This window comes from Rhinoraja longicauda, chromosome 29 (assembly GCF_053455715.1).
Source record: "Rhinoraja longicauda isolate Sanriku21f chromosome 29, sRhiLon1.1, whole genome shotgun sequence".
Taxonomy (NCBI): domain Eukaryota; kingdom Metazoa; phylum Chordata; class Chondrichthyes; order Rajiformes; family Arhynchobatidae; genus Rhinoraja; species Rhinoraja longicauda.
The window spans coordinates 19688489-19710988 of NC_135981.1; the positions used below are offsets into that span (position 1 = coordinate 19688489).

Genomic DNA, 22500 nt, shown 5'->3' on the forward strand with positions numbered 1-22500 from the left:
ATACAGAAATAATTGTCAAAGTTGGTAAATTTGTGATGTCAGAAGTATGGAGTCTTGTTGTCACGTGATCTTGTAACAATATGGGTGTCAGAGAATGTTTTAAAGACGATTCAGCAAAAATATCATGTTAATTGGAGAATAAATTTGAATGGATTCTAATGACCTTCTCTGTCATCCCTATCAGAAGAGTTTCTAGTTTTGGAGGTTCAATTTATGTCAAACCTATTTAAATTTGTCATTCATTCAGAAGAAACTCAGGGTGACACAGTGGAGCAGCTGGTAGAGCTGCTGCCTCATCGCACCAGAGACCTGTGTTTGGTGCTGTCTGTGTGGAGTTTGCATGCTCTCTCGGTGACAGCTTGGGTTTCATCTGAGTCCTCTGGTTTCCTCCCACATCCTAAAGACATGCTGGTGTGTAGGTTAATTGGCCTCTGTAAATGCTGCCTATTGTGTAGGGAGTGGGATAGCATAGAACTAGTGTGAACTGGTGATCGATGGTCGGCATGGACTTGGTGGGCTGAAAGGAGTGCTGTTTGCATACTGTATCTCTAAACTAAACACTGTACCCTGCAAACATGCATTCTAAGTATATTTCTTCCAGCATTACATTGTAAGTATACTCTGTTATGTAATAGGAATGGAGTGGTTCGAGTGGAGGAAGGATCTGATTATAATATTGGCCATTACAGATTAGCAGTTGTAGGTTACATCTAAAAGTAAACTGGAGATGCTGAAATATCAGCAAAAACTCTCAATCAGGTCAGGCAGTATCTTTCGAAAGCAAATCACGGTTTCAGATCAAAAACCTTTAATCAGGCCTGGGAAAGTGAGAAATCACAAATGTTTTCTCAGTTAAACTTTCTCAGTTCTGTGGAGAACTTTCTGACCTGATGCATTAACTCTGTTTATCTTTCCAGAGATGCTGACTGACCCTGTTTCCAGTAGTTTCTGCATTTAGTTTCCAGAATGAAATGTTCATGTTTATTGCCAATGATATTGTTTAAGTGATATTTTTATTTGTTTGACAATTTCAAGTTATTCACGTGCCATCTCCAGGTAGAAACAGTGATTGTTTTTATGGTTTTTAAGTCAGTTGAAATTTTGTTGAAGCATCATTTTTGTAGATAGGAAGTCATGCTCAAATCTATGAAGTAATTGCATGTAATTCAGTCTTCATTTTACTGTGATATTTTTATCTTTTACATTCACATATTGATTTGATTTTACATTTTGCTGTAAAGTAGTAATGCTAATGCTAATTTGAGAAGCCAACGAGCCAGAGTGTCTCTATGGTTCTGGCTAAGGAACTGGGTGATATTCAAATAAAACACCACTGTGCCATCAGTGTAACAAGATCATGACAACCTTACCTCTGTCATTTCCATGATAAACACAGGCATGCAAATTTATTATGAAAATAACTGAGAGGAAATGTATGATGACAAAAATATGATTACATATTTCCTATACAAAATCATGAGAGGAATAGACCAGGTAGATGCACAGTCTTTTGCCCAGAGTAGGGGAATCGAGGACCAGAGAACCTCTGGTGAAAGTGAAGGGGAAAAAATTTAATAAGAATCCGAGGGGTAACTTTTGCACACAATGGGTGGTGGGTGTATGGAACAAGCTGCCAGAGGAGGTAGTTGGGGCTGGGACTATCCCATCGTTTAAGAAACAGTTAGACAGGTATATGGATAGGACAGGTTTGGAGGAATATGGACCAAATGCAGGCAAGTGGGACTAGTGTAGCTGGCACATTGTTGGTCGGTGTGAGTGAGTTGGGCCGAAGGGCCTGTTTCCACACTGTATCACTCTATGACTCTATGACTCTAATGATTTAATGGAATTTCACATTTATTTAAATTTATTGGATGATAAAAACCTCACATTTGGGCATATTTCCCATCTAGTTCACACAATTTTATCTTCATTTTCTATTTCTACAACCATTCTTGAGGATTCATTGTCCGTATTCACTTTTTTTTAATGCTTCTATGTTTATCATGAAAACAATACTCAGATTGCAAGAACTAGTTATGTATAAAGGGAAAGAATCGTGAGAGAAAACGTGGACTGCTTAGAAACAGAGACAGGAGAATTTATAGTGGGAAATAGAAAATGGCAGAGACCCTAAATAGGTACTTTGTATTTGTCTTTATGCAAGAAGATGCAAAAAAAACTACTCGAAAATAAAGGCGAACAAAAAATCTGGCAAGAGAAAGAATTGGAAGGAAATTAGTATTCGTGGAAAACACTATTTATTCACAAAATGCTGGAGTAACTCAGCAGGTCAGGCAGCATCTCGGGAGAGAAGGTCGATTAATGAGATTGAATACCGATAAATCCCAAGGTGCCTGTGACCTACATCCCAAACTTTTAAAAGAAGTGGCTGCAGAGATAATAGATGCATTGGTTATTATCATTCGTACTTCTATAGATTGTGGAATTGTTCCTGATGATTGGATTGTAGCACATATAACCCCGCTATTTAAGAAACAAAAGGGAAACAAATCAGTGAATTTCTGATCTGTTGGCCTAAAACAGACAGTGGTGAAAATATGTAATGACAGAACACTTGGAATAATAGGATTGAGCAGATTAAGCAATGCCTTATGAAAGAATTTAAAAAAGATACAATGTGCTGGAGAACTCAGCAGATCAGGCACCAATGTGTAAGAAGGAACTGCAGATGCTGGTTCAAACCGAAGATAGACAGAAAAGGCTGGAGTAACTCAGCGAGACAGGCAGCATCTGTGGAGAGAAGGAATGAGTGACATTTCGGGTCGAGACCCTTCTTCAGACTGAGGAGTTCTGTTTGATTGAAGGTAGACACAAAATGCTGGAGTAAAACTCAGCAGGTCAGGCAGCACCTCAGGAGAGAAGGAATGGATGACATTTCGGGTCGAGACCCTTCTTCAACCTGAAACGTCACCCATTCCTTCTCTCCTGAGATGCTGCCTGACCTGCTGAGTTACTCCAGCATTTTGTTTCTACCTTCAATTTGAACCAGCATCTGCAGTTATTTTCCTACACATGTAGTCCTGTTTGATTAATGTCCTGGAGTTCTTTGAGGATGTGACTTGTAATATAGATAGATGTAGATGGGTTGCAGATGAGTTGCATTTAGATTTTCAGAGCTTTTAATATAGTGCCATGTATGAGACTGATTAACAAGGGAGAATATGGATTAATATACTGACATGGTTTGAGAATTAGATAACAGCCGGAGAGAATGGCGTGGGAATAAATGTGTCTTTCTCAGGTTGACAGGCAGTGATTTGTTGGTTGTTGGGCACCTGGCTGAGGAGGTCAAGTGTCACAGTTCCAGTTTTGTTGATTATATGGAGTGCATGATTGTGACTATGGAGGATATCAAAAGGCTCCAAGAAACTGTGAGTGGGCGAGAACAAGGTAGATTGAATGTAAGGTGGACCATGGGAAATCATCCACTTCAGTGCACAGAACAGAAAAGCAGCGTATGTTTTAAATGGTGAGATAATGTGAAGTGTTGAACTTCAAAGGGTACATACACAATGCTTCTGATCTATAGTTTCATACATACAATTCATGAATGTCTCTTCATGTGTCTGCACTGAAAGCTGACATGGAGGCATAATAAGTAATTGGGAAGGCAAATAGTATGTTGGCCTTTATTATGAGAGATTTGGACTACAGGAGTAAGGTCATCTTACTGCACTTATAATAGACACAAATTGCTGGAGTAACTCAGCGGGACAGGCAGCATCTCTGGATAGAAGGAATGGGTGACATTTCAAGTCGACACCCTTAGGACGTCTCGACCCGAAACGTCACCCATTCCTTCTATCCAGGGATGCTGCCTGTCCCGCTGAGTTACCCCAGAATTTTGTATCGATCTTCAGTGTAAACCAGCATCTGCGGTTCCTTCCTCCACATTTCTGCACTTATACCTGTACTCAAATTCTCTCATGATAAAGAGCTCATGCCTTTATTTTGAGAACAAGAATAAGGATGCCTGACTGCACCTCTGTCGGGTCCTGGTGCGATCACATCTGGAGTTACTTAACCTCTCTAGTTACTTTACCCCCCACAATATGTTTTTGCTATAGAGAGAACGCAGCACAGATTTACCAGCTCAGTTACTGGGGTGGAAGTTTGCTTTTTGAAGAGATTGAGTGGATGAGGCCTAGGCACTAGAATTTGGAAGAATTGAAATTTATAAAGTTCTTTACGAGGTCATTGGTTGGAGCAGAGAGGATGTTTCCTTGTCTGAGGAGATTTCAACAAGCACTTGTATCAGAATAAGGGATAGGCCATTTAGGACTTAGATGAGGAGACATTTCCTCATGCAGCAGGTGGGGAATCATTAGAACTCTCCGCCATGGATATAATTCGTGCAGAGATTGATAGATTTATTGAAGATAAAGGGATATTATGGAGAGTGCATGAACATGGAGCTGTTCAGCTGTGATTTTCATGCAGCAAGCTCAAAGGGCTAGGTCGCCCTTTCCTGTCTCTATTTTGTTTTGAACTTTACAAATACCTATCGATGGTCCATTGATACTTTAGAAAAGTTGCAAAGGACCAATTTTTAAAGTAAGAAATCTGCTTGAGAGAAGTACAATTAGATTAATTATATATGTAGTCTGAAGAAGGGTCTCGACCCAAAACGTCACCCATTCCTTCTCTCCCGAGATGTTGCCTGTCCCGCTGTGTTACTCCAGCATTTTGTGTCTATCTTCAGATTAATTATATAGTTCAGAGTTCTTCAAAATACCTTCTATTTATTTATAAGTACCATCATCATGTCTAAGCCAGAACATCCTCCTTTTCAAAAAGTCAGATGAAAGATGTATTTTGCCATTATTACTGTTCATTAGAGTTTCTCGTTGTATAAAATGTCATTTGTAGACAAAGTGCCCATTAATGAAGTAACATCAATACCGTGTTCAACATTTTGCTCCTTGTACTTAACAGTGAATTTTAGATATTTTGTTTGGAAATTAATGAGCCATTATTAAAGTAACAAATGCATAACTTTTATATTTTTCTCTATACCAATGATCAGGCAAACAGCAATTTACTGTTGATGCAATATTTTTTTAAATATTGAAGACAGTATTACAGGGTTTAAGCGCAGTTTTATATTTGAATATCTTATTAAAACCACAACTACAACAATTCAAAATTGTCCTTATTTTTCCAAAACCTGGCATTGTTTTTATTCCTTTTCCAAGAAGGTGAGTTTGCGGTGGCAAAACTTTAATGCAGTTCACTGTTTAGGTCTTACAAGGATTTGCATACATGTTAATAAACTTGACATCCAACGTCTATCAAAATGGGAGGTAATACTTGTAGTTGGAGTTTAGAAGCTTGCATTCTTTTTTTTTGTTAAAAAGTGGGTTTTACAGTAAACATATCAGCTCGTCAGCAAAATAAGAATTTAATATTTTATTTTTATTTTTATTAGCAAGGAAGAAAGAGAATTACAAATATAAAGGTTATGGGGATAGATCCGGGAGATGATGAGTATAGTTGTACATGCAACCCTAAACTCAAATTTTATGTCAAACCCATTTACTTTTTAAAAATTTCAATAAATGGAGACCAAATTTTAAAAAATAGATCTGGTTTGTCAATTAAGACAATAAGAATTTAAACCCTATGGCCATGATAGCTGCATTGAATTGAAATACAATCACCAGTTGGTGATTTTGGGGTTAAATTCCATTCTATGGTGTTCCCACTGCTGCAAAATGCCTGAGAATTATTTAGTGCAAGTAATGATAAAATTATTTAGTGCAACTAATGATAAAAATAATAATAGGTCATTTGCATCCCCCTTTTCATGCATTTGTCTGGAGAAAACACTCTGCTTTTATTGGGATAAATTTTGGATAAATTCTATCTCCACTTTTTTTTTTGGTTTAAAACAGACCCAATTTTCTGAACAGTTTTTACTCTCAGTGTGAGGACATTGGCTGTTGGCACCAGCCTGTTCTGTCCCGCCCCGCCTGTAAGTCATTGGCTGGGACAGCGTTGCCAGCAGACGCCAGCACACCGTCAGGACTTCATCCGGCGGAGCGTTGGACCCAGCGGGATCCCGCTCGGTCCCACTCAGGCTCAGATAATGTGCAGGGGGAACCGAGCATTTGCTGATCAAACCGAGGGTGCAATGCAACCGATTGCACCTTTGCAACCCATCACGGGGCGTGCATTCTTCTGATGTCGGGTCCGCTGATTTGCACCCGGGATTTATTCTTTGGTCTTTATGTTTCCTTTCCCCACACAGATGGAGAGCCACAGGACAGGATGATAGACCGCCTTCTCGGGGCTCGACAGAATGCAACCATGAGTCTTGTGCTCCTATAGTGTCTGTGTGTTTGCTTTTATTTCTGAGCGTGCATTGGGAAATATGCAGCCGTGGAGAAAGAGAGAGCTGCATTAAACATGATGAAGACCGAAGCATCATCCTCCTCAGCAGCCGCCTCCTCTCCCCATCTCAATGATGCCACCAGCTACGAGGCGGAGGTCCAAGCTCTGCAGACCAGCAACGGCGGGGAGCAGGGGGAGGAGGACGCCGAGTGCAGGAGGCAGTGCAAGAAGTACGGCTCCAACGTGCACAGGATCAAGAACATGTTCCTGCAGAAGATGAGCACCCCGCCCAACGAGGCCACCGGCATCCCGGGCAAGGGCAAGGAGAGGTCCGTCAGGTTGTCCCTGCCCAGGGCCAGCAGCCTGAACGAGAACGTGGACCACAGCGCCCTGCTCAAGCTGGGCACCAGCGTGTCCGAGAGGGTCAGCCGCTTCGACATCTCCAGGCCCACCGACAGACCCGTCTCCAAGCTGCAGGAGACCAGGAAGATGTTCGAGAAGAACATCCAGGAGAAGAACGTCCTGTCCAACCGCATCCTGCTGAAGAAGGAGAGGGCCGGCCTGAAGGACGGCAAGCTGGACGTGGTGGCCCGCTTCAACGGCAGCACCGAGTCGCTGGACAGCCTGGAGACGGAGGCCATCTCGCCCACCGTCAGCCAGCTCAGCGCCGTGTTCGAGAGCGGGGCCCACCAGAAGAAGGCCGGCGCCCTCGACAAGGCGACCAGGCACGGCTCCCCCTCGCCCAGCAACTCCAAGCCCTTGCCCAAGAAGTCAAGGCTGGCTCTCAAGAGTCAACAGGATGCACTGAAGACAGAGGGCGGGCCCCACACTGATGCAGACGACCTCCTCCTTGATCTGGCCGGCCCTGGCCAATTCAGGAGAGACACCGAGGACCTGCAGACCGACAAGTCGTCGACTGGCTCCCCATCCAGAAGCAACCTAGCCAGCAAGCTGGCATCGTTGGTGAAGCACGGGGACAGCCTGAAGGAAACGAGGCCTGTGGCCACATCACAGAAGTCACACAGAGTTGAAGAAGTGAGGAAAGTCAGGCCGGTGGATGTGGAGGAGGACACTGTAGAGTTGGAGCAGGAATCTGGACCTACAGATGATGGAGATGATTTTGAACTTGCCCCCAAGGACTTCCAACAGGAGGAAGGTGGCACAGAGACTGGTGACCCTCATTTGGTAGAGACAGACGCGCCAGCTCAGGATGTTAGTTCGGAAAATGGAGACTTTCTCAAAGATTCTTTGGATAATTTTCAGCCCCTGTCACTGGAATCTGGCGATGAGATTGTACATCAGATGGAGGGGTCCCTGTCCTCGAAAGCAGGTTCCTTTGAAGACGGGGAGCAGGCCAAAAATGACCTTGATCGAGAGGACCATTGCAGGAAAACAGAAGACTTTTCTGAGGCAGATATGGTGGATATTAGCGCCTTCAGTGGGGTTGGCGATGAATCAGAAGGAAGTTGTCTGGATGATGATGAGGATGATGCATTTGAACCCGAGAGTGGCTTCTCAGAAATCACTGGACTATCCGATGAAGAGGAACCAGTTCCACATAGGAAGATTCGATTCAGCACGGCGTCAATTAAAGTAAGTCCATATAGCAAGAATGTAACCAGGGGTTAGAAATGGATGGAATCATGTGGTGCATAAAATTTTACAAAGAGATGAATTTACAAATGTTAGAATTATCATTAATGTTTCCTCAAGAATTTAGTATGAGACAAGTATGATTTTTCTATTGAGAATAAATATTGAGTTGCTTATAGATAAAATGTTATCCATGCCGTTGATAATTATTTAAGGAATAAGCAGCTTAATAAATAATTAGTGGGTTTAATTAGGTTTATTAGAAGACAAATTTGTCTAACATTACATACTTTATGGACAACTTCAATCTTATGATCTTTATGGAATTCACTTCAATTATTGTAATTATACAAATAACTGATTAGTTTAGATTTATCGTCACTTTTTAATGATGCTGCAGTCTGAAATTTATCCCTCAGCAGGAGATTGACATTTTACCAGTCATTCCGACTTACAGTTAACTCTTGGTATCATGTCACCATGGAAATTAGTAGCTGTCTTCATTGGTGTTCTTGGTGGGTGGGTTTACTTTAGCAGGTTATGCTGATTGGATGTGGTATTTACTGTACTTGCCTAGTTATTAAATCCGTACTGCCTAATGAAAGAGGAATATGAAATCCTAAGCTTAAAATATTTTTCATCCATATAGCAATTACATCTTTACATATGAATGCATGTTTCAGGAATGTATTGTTAATCCATGATGTTATGTGTTGCATTTTAAGACAAGCTGTCATCTGTGAGGATGCCGTTATTTTCTTGCAGTTAGAAATATAAATATTTCAGACTTGCAGAGTTCAGCAATGTGCTTTTCGTGTTGTATAAATTGCTGGTTGACCAGGCTGTTTTAAATTTATGTACAAGCCAAGTTGTGACTTGAGCAGATTGCACATGATAACTGATGAAGTTTGTCAGTTGCTCAGTTGTTATCATTCTGAACCAGTCACCATAGAACTTCCTTGTGCAACAGGAAGGGGCATAATAAGACTTCCTGTGTAACAGTTTCCAATGCAGTAGGAAATCGACTTAAATTTAAATATGTTTTGCACATGTCGCTTGCAGCCAAATGTGTTACTGAACAGTTTCAGATATTGCTCGATTTAGTTGGGACACTGTTGGCTTTACAATCCACTGAAAGTGATGTGCCTCTTGGCGCTGTATTTCTTGGTGAATTATCATGATAGGATCTAAAGAATGGGTATGATAGAGGAAAGCCAAGATAGCCAAGCTTATCCATCGCTGGAAAAAATTTGCAGCTTTTTTTCCTCAACCCCTCTCCTTCTCATCACAACAGCCAGTTGATCTTAAATAACCCCAGGCTCTGTCTCTTCTATCTTAACTCGAAGTTGCCCACAGGATTGACTCTGTTCAATTAGAATCAGAAACCGAATAATCTTTATTGTCATCCAAAAAAACAAGTCTTTTGGACGAGATTTTGTCACCCACAGTCCAACAATAAGAGCAATAAAAATAAGCAATTACACACACAATCACAAACCAACACAAAAAAACAAAAAAGAGAAACATCCATCACACTCCTGCAGTCACCTCCTCGCTGTGATGGAAGGCCAGAATGTCTTTTCTCTTCCCCTGCCGTCTTCACCCGCGGTCAGGCTGTTGAAGTTGCCACGTTCCAGGCCGCGCCGGACGGTGAAAGGTCCGCACACTACAACATGATCCCAGATGTTTTGAAAGTTATGTTTTCTCTGTGACCCTTTCAGCGCAACCAGTAAATAGGTAATAAATTGTGTATCCTTTGAGACAAAATGTAAATATGATTTCTAATAACTTGTAATCACACTGTAAATTGTACTCTGTGTAATACTTTTGAAGTCGTCTCATTTATATGTAAACAGGATGTGGTGAACTTGTGTAAAGAGCTCCTTTCAGTCAATTCATTGAAACTATATTAGTCATTTGAGTGCTTAAAAATAATTGAAAGCTATTTTTGTTTGCTGTCGGTGGTTGGTTGCAAGATTTTCCCACACTTTAATATTTTGACCCACATTTATGATGATGTGTGCTTATGTTTGTTTTAAAGCAATTAACATAATATCGCAAGATTTGTTAGCAAAGTTAAAATTCACGGAATTGAAGGGACATAGTCGTATGGGTATAAATTTGGTTGAAGGACCGAGCATTGAGGCGTGTGGCTAGTTGTTTCTTCACTTTGAAAGGAGGTGCTATGGGCAGGGTCGTTTACAGGAACCTTTAAGATATTATGAATGGGCCCGTAGCTTGGGGTCCAATGCATCATTTTGAAGTTTGCAGAGTAGCACTGCAGTAAAATAACACAGCAGATGGATAAAACCACGACAAACAGAAAGTGCTGGAGGAACTCGGTGGGTCAGACAGCATCTGTGGAGGAAATGAACAAGTGACAGAATCACGGGATGGTTGCAGCACGGAAGGAAGCCATTTTGGCCTTTCCAGTTCATGCCGGCTTTCCTTTCTTGGTGTGTAACCCAAACTAACGTCAGCGAGCGGCAGAAGAATGGAATGAAATCTCCCCACAATTCAATGGGATCTTTTAGATTTTTTTGTAAAATAACTGAGTACCAGTGACATCCAGGCAGCATTTGACCAATTGTGGGCATCAAGAAGTCCTGGCAATACTAAAGTCAGTGGGCATTAAGGTGAAAGTACTCCAGATACCAGAGTCATATTTGGGCAAAGAAAGATGTCTTTGATTGTTAGATGTCAATTACCACAGCTACATCATCACTGTAGGATAGACACAAAATGCTGGAGTAACTCAGTGGGACCGAGGGAATATTTCTATTCTATAAGTCTGGATAGAAGGTACTGTAGGAGTTTCTCGGAGCTAAACAGCTTCAGTATCATCAATGGCCTTCCATCCACCATGAGGCTGGAGCCTGGGTTGATGGAGCCCATGGCAGGAGCCTGGGTTGATGGAGCCCGCAGCTGGAGTGCTGTGACTTTTTTCTAATTAGTTTCATTAATTAGTGTGCAACCTTTTGCACTGACGAGTTATGAATTCATTCTCAATGATTTTTTTATCGAAATCTGTGCCAAATTTCAAGTAGATAGCAGAGATGGGTCACAAAAGTTAAAATCTAGATGCATGATATTTAGAAAGAAAAGAAAAGCAGTACACGACTGTATGTGGAAAGTGTGTAGATATCCAGGCATAGACAATTAATATTGGCACTGAACAAATGGCAACAAATGACAGCACTCAGCAAGCGGCAGTCTGTCTGTCTACTCTTGAAATTCAAAACCACTAGCATTGCCCAGAGCCCTAATATGACATAATGGGTGTCATAATTGAACAGAAATTCAGCTGGACCAACCATGTAAGAAGGGTCTCGACCCGAAACGTCACCCATTCCTTCTCTCCCGAGATGCTGCCTGACCTGCTGAGTTACTCCAGTATTTTGTGAATAAACCGATTTGTACCAGCATCTGCAGTTATTTTCTTATACAGCCATGTAAATGCCCTGGCTCCAAGATTAGATCAGACACTGGATATCCTGCAGCAAATGGCTCACCTCTTGACACCTTAGAATATTGGTGTTGGCTAATTATTGTCATGTATACAGATTGCATTTGAGAAGGTAGTGGCGAGTCATTTAATTGAGATGCCCGAGTCTTCCTGGTGGCGCCCACACATTCAGCGAAAACACATTATTTATGAGTGCATTCTGGCAAATCATATCTTGCATGAGTACATCATATAGTGCAAAACAGGCTACAGACAGGGGTGCAGACACAAGGAAATAATGTGATAGAATACTCCCCACTTAGGTAATTGCAGCTCTCTAAAACACACAAGAAGCTCAGCACCATCCAGTATAAAGTAGACACAAAATGCTGGAGTAACTCAGCGGGTCAGGCAACATCTCGGGAGAGAAGTAATGGGTGATGTTTCGGGTCGAGACCCTTCTTCAGACTGATGTCAGGGGAGGGGGCGGGACAAAGATAGAATGTAGTCGGAGACAGGAAGACCGATGGGAGAAACATAGAAACATAAAAAATAGGTGCAGGAGTAGGCCATTCGGCCCTTCGAGCCTGCACCGCCATACAATATGATCATGGCTGATCATCCAGCTCAATAACCTGTACCTGCCTTCTCTCCATACCCCCTGATCCCTTTAGCCATAAGGGCCACATCTAACTCCCTCTTAAATATAGCCAATGAACTGGCCTCAACTACCTTCTGTAGCAGAAAATTCCACAGACTCACCACTCTCTGTGTGAAGAAATGTTTTCTCATCTCGGTCCTAAAAGACTTCCCCCTTATCCTTAAGCTGTGACCCCTGGTTCTGGACTTCCCCAACATCGGAAACAATCTTCCCGCATCTAGCCTGTCCAACCCCTTAAGAATTTTATATGTTTCAATAAGATCCCCCCTCAGTCTTCTAAATTCCAGCGAGTATAAGTCTAGTCTATCCAGTTTTTCTTCATATGAAAGTCCTGCCATCCCAGGGATCAATCTGGTGAACCTTCTCTGTACTCTCTCTAAGGCTAGAATGTCTTTCCTCAGATTAGGAGCCAAAACTGTACACAATACTCCAGGTGCGGTCTCACCAAGGCCCTGTACAACTGCAGCAGAACCTCCCTGCCCCTATACTCAAATCCTCTTGCTATGAATGTTAATATACCATTCGCTTTCTTCACTGCCTGCTGCACCTGCATGCTTGCTTTCAATGACTGGTGCACCATGACACCCAGGTCACGTTGCATCTCCCCTTTTCCTAATTGGCCACCATTCAGGTAATACTCTGCTTTCCTGTTCTTGCCGCCAAAGTGGATAACCTCACATTTATCCACATTATATTGCATCTGCCATGCATTTGCCCACTCTCCTATCTATCCAAGTCACTCTGCAGCCTCCTAGCATCCTCCTCGCAGCTAACACTGCCACCCAGCTTCGTGTCATCCGCAAACTTAGTGATGTTGCATTCAATTCCCTCGTCCAAATCATTAATATATATTGTAAATAACTGGGGTCCCAGCACTGAGCCTTGTGGTACCCCACTAGTCACTGTGCCATTCCGAAAAGGACCCGTTTATTCCTACCCTTTGCTTCTTGTCCGCCAACCAATTCTCTATCCACCTCAACACTGAATCAACACTGAAATATGTTTGTACCCCAATCTCCTATGTGGGACCTTGTCGAAGGACTTCTGAAAGTCCAGATATAACACATCGACTGGTTCTCCCTTATCCACTCTACTAGTTACATAGAAACATAGAAACATAGAAAATAGGTGCAGGAGTAGGCCATTCGGCCCTTCGAGCCTGCACCGCCATTCAATATGATCATGGCTGATCATTCAGCTCAGTAGCCTGTACCTGCCTTCTCTCCATACCCCCTGATCCCTTTAGCATCCTTTATCGAAAAATTCTATAAGATTCGTCAGGCATGATTTGCCTTTCATAAATTCATGCTGACTTTGTCCGATGATTTCACCACTTTCCAAATGTGATGCTATCACATCTTTAATAACTGACTCTAGCATTTTCCCCACTACCGATGTTAGGCTAACTGGTCTATAATTCCCTGTTTTCTCTCTCCCTCTCTTTTTAAAAAGTGGGGTTACATTAGCTACCCTCCAATCCTCAGGAACTGAGAACTGGGAAGGGGAGGGGATAGAGAGGGGAAGCAGGGACTATCTGAAGTTAGAGAAGTCAATGTTGATACCGCTGGGGTGTAAACTTCCCAAGCGAAATATGAGGTGTTCCTCCAATTTGCACTGAGCCTCACTCTGACAATGGAGGAGGCCCAGGACTGAACGGTCAGATTTGGAATGGGAGGGGGAGTTGAAGTGCTGAGCCACTGGGAGATCAGGTAGTATAAATCCATCCAGTATAAATAAGGAAGCCTCTGTGACTGGAATTCCCCTCCAAGTCACATACTATACTGACTTGGAAATATGTTACTGGTCCTCCACCAGGGCAGGAAGACTCTGGCATCTCAATTAAATGACTCACCACTACCTTCTCAAATGCAATCTGTAATTGGCAACGAAAGCAAGCCTTGCTATCAATGCCCACATCTTAAAACAAGGAATAAAGCAAGGAAGTCATGCTGGAGTTTACGACACACTGGATAGGCCTCAGTTATGTACAAACATACAGTGCTTGAAGTACTTATGGAAATATCTGAAGGAAAAATAATACACAATGTTATGGAGGAAAAGTGGAATTTGTTGACTCGCTCTATCAAAGGCTCGGTTTGTTGAATCTGTGCATTTTTGTTTGAAGATTCTGTTGAACGCGTAACAGGGAAAACCAAAGTGCTTTATAATAAATTGATACTGATTCACATACTTGCTTTGATGTCATTTAAATGCAGCTTCAAGAATTAAAATCTAACCTGTAATTTTCTAACCATCTCCTGACTAAACTTCATGTGTCATTTGAATGCGAGAATCTAACCTGGTGATTAGTGCAGTTTGCTCTTTAGGCTGGTAACATTGGTACTTGATTGGTGAAATTACTTGTCCTCAGTAATTAGTTCTTTGCTGATTTATTTAGAACTTTAAATAAAGCCCTAAAATGGTTTGTATCTGCGACATCAAGGCTTTCTTTCCAGGAATAGCCCGATAATTAAAGCTTATGATCTGTATATACCGTGACATCGCATGACTACTTTGCTGATTTTTAAAACCCACCCTGAAATTGCCGATCAGCGAGTCCCCTCGCCTGAGGTAATCTGTTGCCAGCCATGATTTGACTGGCCCCCTCTTCTCTCCCAGTTTTTTTTCCTGCTCCCCCCCAGTGATCAGTCCCGACCCGAAACGTCACTATCCATGTTCTGTGGAGATGCTGCTTGACCCGCTGCGTTACTCCGGCATTTCGTGTCTGTCCCAGAAATTCGCGATTGTTTCTTTGTGATTTTCAAGAGTATAATGAAAAGAACTTGTATCAAGCACATTTATTATGGGAATATGTCACAAACGAGCTTTTTAGACAAAATTGACAAAGAAGCGTGGAAGAAAATTGGTAGAATGTTAATTAAAAGACTCATCAAAGAGCTACCTTTCTGGAGAGGTGAGAAGCAGAGTAAAGGAGGATTTCCAGGCTCTCGGGCTTGTATCCTTGTGAACACATCTCTTGTGGTGGGAGAAGGGAACACGAGGTGTATTAAATGCCTGTGGAGGAGCACATGAACTGCAATATTGGATGATACCACAGAGGATGGGATCATGCTTTCTGGGTGCTGCTAATGTTGGTCAATTAGACAATGGGTGAAGAATGAACATTACCCAACCATGTTAGATATTGGCAACAGACAATTGGATAACTTCATGAAAGGGGAAATGATTGGGAACTGGGCAGGAGAGTATTGGAACAATCAACAGACAATTGGATAACTTCATGAAAGGTGAAAGGATGGTGAACTGGGCAGGAGAGCATTGGAACAATCAATTCTTGAAGGTATAAAGCACATTGGAGGGTTTCTGAAACAGGTGGGTTGAGAAGTGTAAAGGTGTATTACAATGGAGGAAATAGAAGGTTTTTGGGCAGATTTATGCCAAACTGAGAAGCAGCTATGAGGTAGATGGGATACCAGGGCAGCAAATGATTTATTTCCATGTAAAACGGTGGCCAGGATTGGGGGAAGTGGGGGGGGAAAGGGATTTTTTTTTGGGGGGGGGGGAGATAGTGGTGGCAATGAGTGTGGGCCATAGTCAAAGGATTTGGTCTTCAAACAGCAGCAAAACCATATGAGGAAGGTAGAACATTGCCAGCAGCTGCTGATGTAGAGCAGGAGTGCAGCGGGGAGTTAAACGTTTGTCTGATGTTACGACTAAGAACTGATTTCCGAGCCACTATCTCCCTGCTGAAATGCCCACAAGAGATCTCTGTTCTGAATTAATTTTTAAGCTGCTGTTTCCTTAAAGAAATGATGCTGCACAAGTGGGCAAGTTGAGTGTCCAGAAGCATCTTCTGAGAAAGCGTAAGGTGTATTGGGTTGTGAGCAAATGGCCTGCACGATGATTCTCCCAGTTCATCCCGTGCAAGCACAATTCTCAACAGAATGTTGTGAATGGTGACGAGCCGTTTATGTAATTCACAAGTTCCATAAGAACACATATGTTATGATATTGCTTCCATGGGATGTTGGTTTCACAGGCAGGTCCAGTAAACAACACAAAAGGCCATGGCAGGATTAGGAAAACAGATTTCATTCCGCGTGAGAATCTTGATGTGTGCATTCTGGGACCCGAACTTGACTTTGGACCGTTTAATCAATCCTTTGAATACTAGCCCAATAAGTTTGCCACAATGTCTTGTACCGGTCCATCAGGGGTGCTAACCTCCCCAACATCGAAATGAACCACAGGACGTGCTGTCTCAAAAAAGCAGCCAGCATCATCAAAGACCCATACCACGCTGGCCACACTCTCATTCCACTCCTACCATTGGGGAGAAGGTACAGGAGTCTGATAACCATGAACACCTGGATAGCTTCTTCCCAACAACGATCAGGCTGTTGAGCACAACAAAACACTAACTATACTACGAACTATGGACTGTCCTGGGTTGTACTAAGGACTTTGGGCTTTTGCACTGGTATTGAGATTATTAATTTATTCATCTAATTTTATTTATTGTATGTATCTGTGAGTATTGTGTTTCCAAATTTGTTGCAAGTAAGAATTTCATTGTCCCGTTGTCGGCACTTGTGGCAATTAAATACACTTGGTTTCTTGACTCCTGATTTTGAAGAGGAGCTAAAGGTTCATCCCTCGCCCATCACCATTAGAGTAAGACTACCTGGATCGATTTCACATCTGCTCATTGGACAACCCCTCAAAATGAATTACCGAGCATTACCATGAAATTGGTCATGACATGATCAGCACTGACATTGTGGGCTGAAGGGCCTGTTCCTGTGCTGTATTCTTGTACGTTCTTTGCTACTTTTAAACCGATTAGGTGGACTCTGGTTCAACATCTTTAAATGCTGTTTTAGATTGTTGGCTTTTAAGGATTGCATTTTTAGTGATTAATTGTTAAAATGAATGAAAGTAACAGTCATCTGACAGTGGAAATATATTTAGGTTTATTACTGTCCCGTGTACTGAGGTACAGTGAAAAGCTGTGCCTTGCGTGCTATCCAATTAAATGAGATAACACTACACATTGTTGGTGTGTGTCCCACATTGGAGCACCAGCACCACTTCAAACCCGCGTCATTGTCTTCAAACACCTTCGGATTTTTTGGAGACGGTGAATAATTTTAGATTGAATTCAAACCATTTTGTTCCTTTTCAAATGTTAGATTGATATGTCACCCGTTCCGATCCATGCAGAAGTGACATGAATATGATATGTGCACCTGATTAGTGAGACAATCAGAGAATTAATTATTTAAACATTCGTAGAGAAAATGTAAGAGTTCCAAATTCAAATGGAACTCAAGTTTAAAGAAATTCTACAATTAATTTCAGAATTATTTGGCCTAATTTGTGGTAGGTAGAAAATAAAACATGATATTCATCTGAATAAAGAGGACATATTTAGATGTTCTACTTGGAATAAAGTGCCTCCAGGTTTTAGATGACAGCGCATTATCTACAACCTATGTTGTACTTTTTATGAATTTTATCACACAGACTTTTCCCAAATGAACATGGAACAGTGCAGCACAGTACAGGCCCTTCGGCCCACAGTGTCCATGCTGATCATGATGCCAAGTTATACCAATATCCTCTACCTGCACATGTTCCACATGACCCATCTGAAGATGGGTCTCGACCCGAAACGTCACCCAATCCTTCTATCCGGAGATGCTGCCTGTCCCGCTGTGTTACTCCAGCATTTTGTGTGTATCTTTGGTTTAAATCATCATCTGCAGTTCCTTCCTACACATGATCCATATCCCTCCATCCCCTGCATATCCATGTGCCTATCCAAAAGCCTCTTAAATCCCACTATCTTATCTGCCTCCTCCACCATCCCTGACAGGGAATTCTTGCCACCCACCATCTCTGTAAAAATAAAAATCCCCGCACGTCTGCTTTAAACTTTGCCACTCTCACCTTAAAGCGATGCCTTCTAGTCTTTAAAGTTTCCGCCCTGGGGAAAAAAGGTTCTGACTGTCTACCCTATCTTTGCCAATGATTTGTTGTCCAGCCAAATTATATTATTTCTGATATACAGGTGCTCCTCAGCTTCCGATGGGGTTCCGTTCCGAGAAACCCATCGAAAACCAAAAGTGTTGTAAGTGGAAATGCATTGTAATACACGCGATCACTTGGCCGGAAGCGAGCGGAGGCTCGCCATGGGTCACTGCCATTAGCACCATCGCAAAGTCGAACTATCGCAAGTCGAAACATCGTAAGCTGGGGAGCACCTGTAATACTTTAATTTGAGGACCTGTCATGTGTGCAAATTTATTACTGGTTCTGGTTTTGGCATCATTAACTTGAAATCGAACTTATTAATTAACAACCATCATTTGATTATGAAGGAAAGAGTCTATTTGCAACATTGAAATGTCATCGGAAATGCAAGTTACTCCTACAACTACAGTTGGTAGCAACCGTTCAGTGCGAAGCCTAAAGTCTGAAACTCGTTGTTTCTCATGCTATTAAAAAAATAACTAAAACAAAGAGGGACCTTGTTCATTCTGAGCTGACCACAGAGATATATTGATGTTGGTGATCCTTGTTTGAATTATTGGCTTATTTGTCTTATTCTGCACACGGAGAACAAAGAGAGTCAATGTAGAGGGGGCAGAAAATATGCAGTCAAAATGAATTACCGAGCATTAACATGAAATTGGTCATGACTGAGTCAGCAGCAGCTTTCCAAGCTGATTCAGCACGATGGGAACAGCTGAGGCATTTCACACTGCTCTTATGTCTTCAGTCCAAATGCAATTCTGTATGAGATTGAAGCTATTAAACGGGTGTTCGATAAAGCCAAATTTAGATATAATGTGTCGTACATTTTATCTTTGTTCACAATTGAATAAGTATGGTGTTTAAGAGGCTTTTAGATAGGCACATGGTAATGCAGGGAATCTAGGGCATGGATCATGTGCAGGCAGATAAGGTTGGTGTGTCTTGGCATCATGATCAGCACTGACATTGTGGGCCGAAGGGCCTGTTCCTGTGCTGTATTCTTGTACGTTCTGAGCTACTTTAAAACCGATTAGGTGGACTCTGGTTCAACATCTTTAAATGCTGTTTTAGATTGTTGGCTTTTAAGGATTGCATTTTTAGTGATTAATTGTTAAAATGAATGAAAGTAACAGTCATCTGACAGTGGAAATATATTTAGCTTTATTACTGTCCTGCGTACCGAGGCACAGTGAAAAGTGGTACAGGTAGAGTGTACGAGGTCCAATTAAATGAGATAACACTACACATAAATGCAATCAAGCCAAACACAAATACAACAGATAGAACAAAGGGGAAGATGCAGTGTGCAATATTTGGTTCCCAGCATTGTAGCGCACCAGTTCCATAGAGAAGTGCTAATGTCGAAATTGGATAAAGGTGAATCGGACAGTACCCGACTAATGGAAAGACGTTCAGAAGCCTAATATATTTGGCGCTAAAATAAACAACTTGGCGGCACGGCGGCGTAGCGGTAGAGCTACTGCCTTACAGTGCCAGAGACCCGGGTTTGATCCTGACTACGGTTGTTTGTCTGTACAGAGTTTGTACGTTCTCCCCGTGACCTGCGTGAGTTTTCTCCGAGATCTTCGATTTGCTCCCACGCTCCAAAGACGTACAGGTTTCTAGGTTAATTGGCTTGGATATAAATGTAAAATTATCCCTAGTGTGTGTAGGATCGTGTTAATGTGCGGGGATCGCTGGTTGGAGCGGACTCGGTGGGCCGCAGGGCCTGTTTCTGTGCAGTATCTGTCACAATAAAAACTGAAACTTGCATTTCTTTCCATATTTTAAATGTGCGACCCATGATGGTGATGGGTGGCCATTATTTGCTTTCTAACAATAGAACAGCACTTCTGCTGCAGTTATCGCCCAGCTCTCTGTGTGCAGATTTTTGGAGGGCAGGAGCTGAATAATGCGTAATGTAGTAACCAGCCAGCAAAGTGGATCTCTGTGCTTTAAGGGATACTAGACCAAGTGGACCTGTTGGGCCCAAACCTCTCCTGCATTGGTGCAGCACCATCTCCTATCCCCCTCCCTCCCCTCCCCCCCTCCCCTCAACACTTCCCCTACCCCCCTCCTCTCCCCACTTCCCCTTCCCCCTGAACCCCCGCTTATCCCCCCTCCTCCCCTTCCCTATCCCCCCCCCCCCACCTTCCTCCCTAGGAGATAGATTTAAACTTTAAAATGTGAATAACTTAACAAATATAACACCGATTTCAATAAAACTACTTGCTTTACCATTAAAGTGACAACGGTGAGTAAGGTGGGCGTAAAATTGTCACGCTATTGTATACCGTTTTGGCTGTAGTTCGATCACAAACAAGATAACAAACGAGAGTTTTAGTATATAGATAAAAGATTTGAGTCAGATACGTTGTTTGATCGTGAAGCTTTGCAAATCGGAATATTCCTGCCTTGAAGTAGTTTCTAGGTCTGTCTGAAATTAAAGTATGATGTTTGATCTCTGCAGGTATTAAAATGCAGGACATCATCACGAGTCAAGCATTTAATTGTCTGATGCGCTGACAACAGAACAATGGCATTCGTACTTGCAGCAGCTTAACGGGCCCCTAAGTGCAACGGACACAGATAAAAATATAATACTCCAACATAAATCAACAAATTAATAGCTGTAACACCAAGTAACCATAACAGTGCAAAATCTGAGGTCCGCGGAGCATCCAAGGACAGTCCATAGAAGTTCATGGTTGCTGTGGGCGGCACAGTGGGGCAGTGGTCGAGAGGCTGCTTATAAGCGCTGGGGACCCAGGTTCAAAGCTGACTACTGGTGTTGTCTGAATAGGGTTTGTACGTTCTCCCTGTGACCGTGTGGGTTTTCTCTGAGTGGTCCAGTTTCATCCAACACTCCAAAGACGTGCAGGTTTGTAGGTTAATTGGCTTCTGTAAATAGTAAATTGGCCCTCGTGTGTCGGATAGTGGACGTGGATCGAAATGCCAGGGCAGCTACAAGTAATGGCAAGTCGTTATAATACCTTGTTAAGTGGCAGAGACAGCGTACAAATGGATTTGGCGCCCGATTCTGTAGGATTTTTGGGCTCAGTAAATTCCACTCCCCTCGAACTCCAGCGGTGATTGAAAGTTGATAAGATGTTGTTGTTGGTCATTGGGCTGTTCTTCCAGCGTACCTGGGAAGGGCCTTGAGTGTCACCCACACTTCCTGAACAACAAATGTTAAACGTGGACGGGGTGTGCAGGAGGCCACTAGATTTTTTTCCGTAGGAACTCCACGTTGGATGAGTGAAGGGAAGATGGAGGAGAATTTTCCCCCATGCTGTCTGTAAAAGCGGCTGAGGTACACGCCAGGCACAACTCCACAGCTGCCAATATGACTTCCATTCAACATCCAAGGGATCTATTGGAGGCACTGCCTCAAAAAGGCAACGGACATCACCAAAGGCCCACATCGCCCTGCACATGCTCTTATTTCACTCCTACCATCGGGAAGGTGGTACTGGAGTTTGAAAACCGTGGCCAACTGGTTCAAGAATAGCTTCTTCCCAACAACTATCAGGCTCTTGAAGACCATATAACATTAACCTCAGCTATGAGCTTCTATGAAGATAGACACAAAATGCTGGAGTAACTCAGCAGGACAGGCAGTATCTCTGGAGTGAAGCAATGGGAGACTCGACCCGAAACATCACCACCCATTCCTTTTCTTCAGAGATGTTGCCTGTCCCGCTGAGTTACTCCAGCATTTGGTGTCTATCTTCATAGAAGCTCATAGCTAAGGTTAATGTTATATGGTCTTCAAGAGACTTCTGTACTTCCTTCCTACATGTATGAACTTCTATGGATTGTCCTTGGTTGCTCTAAGGACATTAGGACACCAGTTTTGAGGTTATTAATTTATTGAATTTTTGCATAGTAGATTATCTATGGGTATCGTGTTAAAGGCCAGTTATGTTCCTGCAAGTAAGAATGTCATTGTTCCTTTGTTGGTGCATATGACAATTAAACACGCAGACACAAAAAGCTGGAGTACCTCAGCGGGACAGGCAACATCTCTGGAGAGAAGGAATGGGTGACGTTTTGGGTCGAGACCCTTCTTCAGCTGAAGAAGGGTCTCGACCCGAAACATCACCCATTCCTTCTCTCCAGAGATACTGCCTGTCCCGCTGAGGTACTCCAGCTTTTGTGTCTGCGTGTTTAAACCAGCATCTGCAGTTCCTTCCTACACATCCTGACAATTAAACCCTCTTGACTTCCCAATTGACTATTGCCATAACAGAGCCTAGAGTCAGAGCTAATTAACAGTGGGACGAAATTACAATTCAGCCTGATTTCATCCTTGCCTTGTGACTGGGCAACAAACAACAGAAGACCTAGCTCTGTAATTGTAGTTTACCATTCTCTGATCAACATAGGGGAAAACAGACACATTTGATTGTTTTACAGAACTTCAGGATATCAGCAAGAGGGT

General features: G+C 42.5%; 1 protein-coding gene across 3 annotated transcripts in view; it reads left to right on the forward strand.

Annotated features, from left to right (window-relative positions):
• Positions 1-22500, forward strand: part of LOC144607631 (neurabin-2-like) — a 193826-nt gene that overhangs the window by 1955 nt on the left and 169371 nt on the right. For 2 of the 3 annotated variants that reach the window (XM_078424587.1, XM_078424588.1), the window contains exon 2: positions 6275-7950. In XM_078424587.1, coding sequence (XP_078280713.1) covers positions 6433-7950 — 1518 coding nt within the window. In that variant the 5' untranslated portion in view covers positions 6275-6432. Of the gene's footprint in view, positions 1-6054; positions 7951-22500 lie in introns of those variants that run through there. The other variant, XM_078424586.1, reaches the window with a different exon arrangement.